General features: G+C 33.4%; 1 protein-coding gene across 1 annotated transcript in view; it reads left to right on the forward strand.

The window, feature by feature from the left end:
- Window positions 1–1,684: 1,684 nt before the first annotated feature.
- The window catches only part of LOC110456873, a 40,987-nt gene continuing 40,013 nt past the window's right edge, over window positions 1,685–2,658 (forward strand). Inside the window, exon 1 of the mRNA XM_021507898.1 lies at window positions 1,685–1,889. Within this exon, the coding sequence (XP_021363573.1) occupies window positions 1,808–1,889 (82 nt within the window). The 5' untranslated portion in view covers window positions 1,685–1,807. The remainder of the gene's footprint in view (window positions 1,890–2,658) is intronic.

Consider the following 2,658-nt stretch of genomic DNA (forward strand, 5'->3'; position numbering starts at 1 on the left):
ACAAGTTACGTAAGGAATACGGAACGGATTTCGTATAGATGATGTCATATGTTGTTCCATTTCGATGTGATCAATACAATCAAATTCCTTCTTTTCTACTATATTAGATACATTTACAAAGTGAGTGTTTAATTTTTCTATAATGTCCTGTTTGTCATTGGTGGTCGTGCCGTCATCACATTTAAGTTGAGTAGGGATAGGACCATGATCTGCACATTTTGACATGCTTTTAAGGTGTTTCCATAAAATAGCACTTGGCCTATTCTCTGATATTGCATTTTTGAACATATCCTTCTTTGCTTTTAAAATCATTGCACTGGTCTTATTTCTCCAAAATCTGTAACTTGCCCAATCTTTTCTTTTATGATAAGTATCTCTTAAATTCCTTGCATTTGTTATTTCTTCATTAAACCATTCAGGTTGTTTGTTTCTGTTGACTCTTTTTGACTTGATAGGAGCATGTTTGTTAAGAATTTTTATAATCAATTCACTAAGATATGACAGTGCATCATCAGGTTCAGTTTTCATCTAGATTTGATGCTGTTAATTCATTTACAAAATCATCATCCTTAACTTTTTTAAAACATCTATACTTGATAGTATTATGTACATGTGTTATCATGTTTCCTGCTTTGGTTGAGTTTTGGTATAATGTCATACAAACAGGAAAATGATCACTTGCTGCTATACAAGGGACATTCACATTAGAAACAATATCTGTGTTATTTACATATATATGATCAATAATGGTTGAGGAGGTATGAGTGACCCTATTGTGAATAGGGTCACTCATACCTCAGATTAAGATGTGAATGGCAGAGTATTATTTTCCTCAAAAAGGCTTATATTGTAATATAAATTATATATATTCTCGAAATATATCCATGCTCGGGATATACTGAGATTTATGATGTGTGTTAGATAGGGCGTTTATGATATGATCTCTAATCTTATAAACCAGTAATCTAAATCTTTTATTATGTCTGTGTCCACTGTGCCATACTCGGAGTCATTTATATTATCTGATCTAATTCCGTGATATAAATAAGCATGTGACGAAGTAAGAACCAGTTACTTTTTAGAATCAGACCTCATTATTCGAAATAATATATATATATAACTTTATATATAACACAGTCTGCCAATGATAACTGGTTTATCAGATTAGAGATCATCATTTATATTACAATGTAACTTAAATAATTCAATAATAGTTCTTAGCGTTGAACTGGAGTGAGAACACACAGTTATATTTCTAATTAGAACGTCCTTTTAACACAGTCTGCAGGCGCGTAGCTACCATGTAAGGTATATGTGACGTGGATGTAAATAAAATACTCGGATATATTATATAAAAAAAACCCATCTTATTACCTTCTGGATTTAGAATATATAAACACGGACTTATCTGATCTAATTCCGTGATATAAATAAGCATGTGACGCCGTAAGAACCAGTTACTTTTTAGAATCAGACCTCATTATTCGAAAGCATTATTATAAATGAGACCACGGACAGATAGTCTAATCTAATTCCGTGATGAGACACATTTTTTTCCAAATGAAAGGAGTCAACCACGAAATTAGATTAGTTATCTAAGTCCGTGAGTAGACTAACGAAAATTTCGGACTTTAACCAGTCTAACTATTAAGCGCCTTGGTGATAAACCTTTTACAAGCGCTGTTTTGACACTGAATTGCTATTTCAGTATTTGGGAAGGCCGGGGAATCCCCTTTGATAACACACTTCCTTGAAAATTTCCAAACAGGAATATGCCTTAGATAATTTGTTGATTTCCCCTGTAAAAATGGTGAAAGAACGAAATGCTGTGCGACCGGGACAGGAACATGATGACAAAACACAAACTGAAAACATTGTGTATTCTTCGGGTATGTATGGAGTAGTCGTAGGTTATCAAAACAAAATCTTATGATGGTAATATGACGTAGGTCTGTTAAATTTCACATTGTTAACGGCGTAGAGACGAAATGTTCCGTATGGGTGATTTCAAAATAAATTCTGTTTTGTTCTTGTATTGGCATAGATATGGTGACAGTGACGACAATTAAACAAAGAGGGATGGTGGTCGAGATCTTTATATTGCTGATGGATTCTAAAAAATACAATTCTTTAAAATAAATAACATTAAACATATCTAGATAAGATCATAGACAGGATTGGTGGTTACTTCCTGATATAAAAAAAAAGGTTTTTCATGTCAACAAAACCAGTTTCTTTTCCAATGTAACTTAAATAATTCAATAATAGTTCTTAGCGTTGAACTGGAGTGAGAACACACAGTTATATTTCTAATTAGAACGTCCTTTTAACACAGTCTGCAGGCGCGTAGCTACCATGTAAGCCAATAAGCCCGGGCTTGCACATGATTTTGACAAGTATAGGTTTTCATGACATTATTTTTTCTTGCTGATACTATAAAGTGGAGTTTAAGTTTTGAATATATAGTATACATATGTAATTCCTCAGATATGATACAGTGTTAATAGTTAGTACAAAAATGTATGAAGTTTAGAAATGTCCATTGCATTAATGGACAGTTCCAGGCGGAACTAAACTGCTCGATTGAGTAAATTGAGAAACTCACGCCTGGCGCAAACGACTCCGAGTATGGCACAGTGGACACAGACAATCAATGTG

Source organism: Mizuhopecten yessoensis, unplaced genomic scaffold (genome assembly GCF_002113885.1).
Source record: "Mizuhopecten yessoensis strain PY_sf001 unplaced genomic scaffold, ASM211388v2 scaffold8935, whole genome shotgun sequence".
Taxonomy (NCBI): domain Eukaryota; kingdom Metazoa; phylum Mollusca; class Bivalvia; order Pectinida; family Pectinidae; genus Mizuhopecten; species Mizuhopecten yessoensis.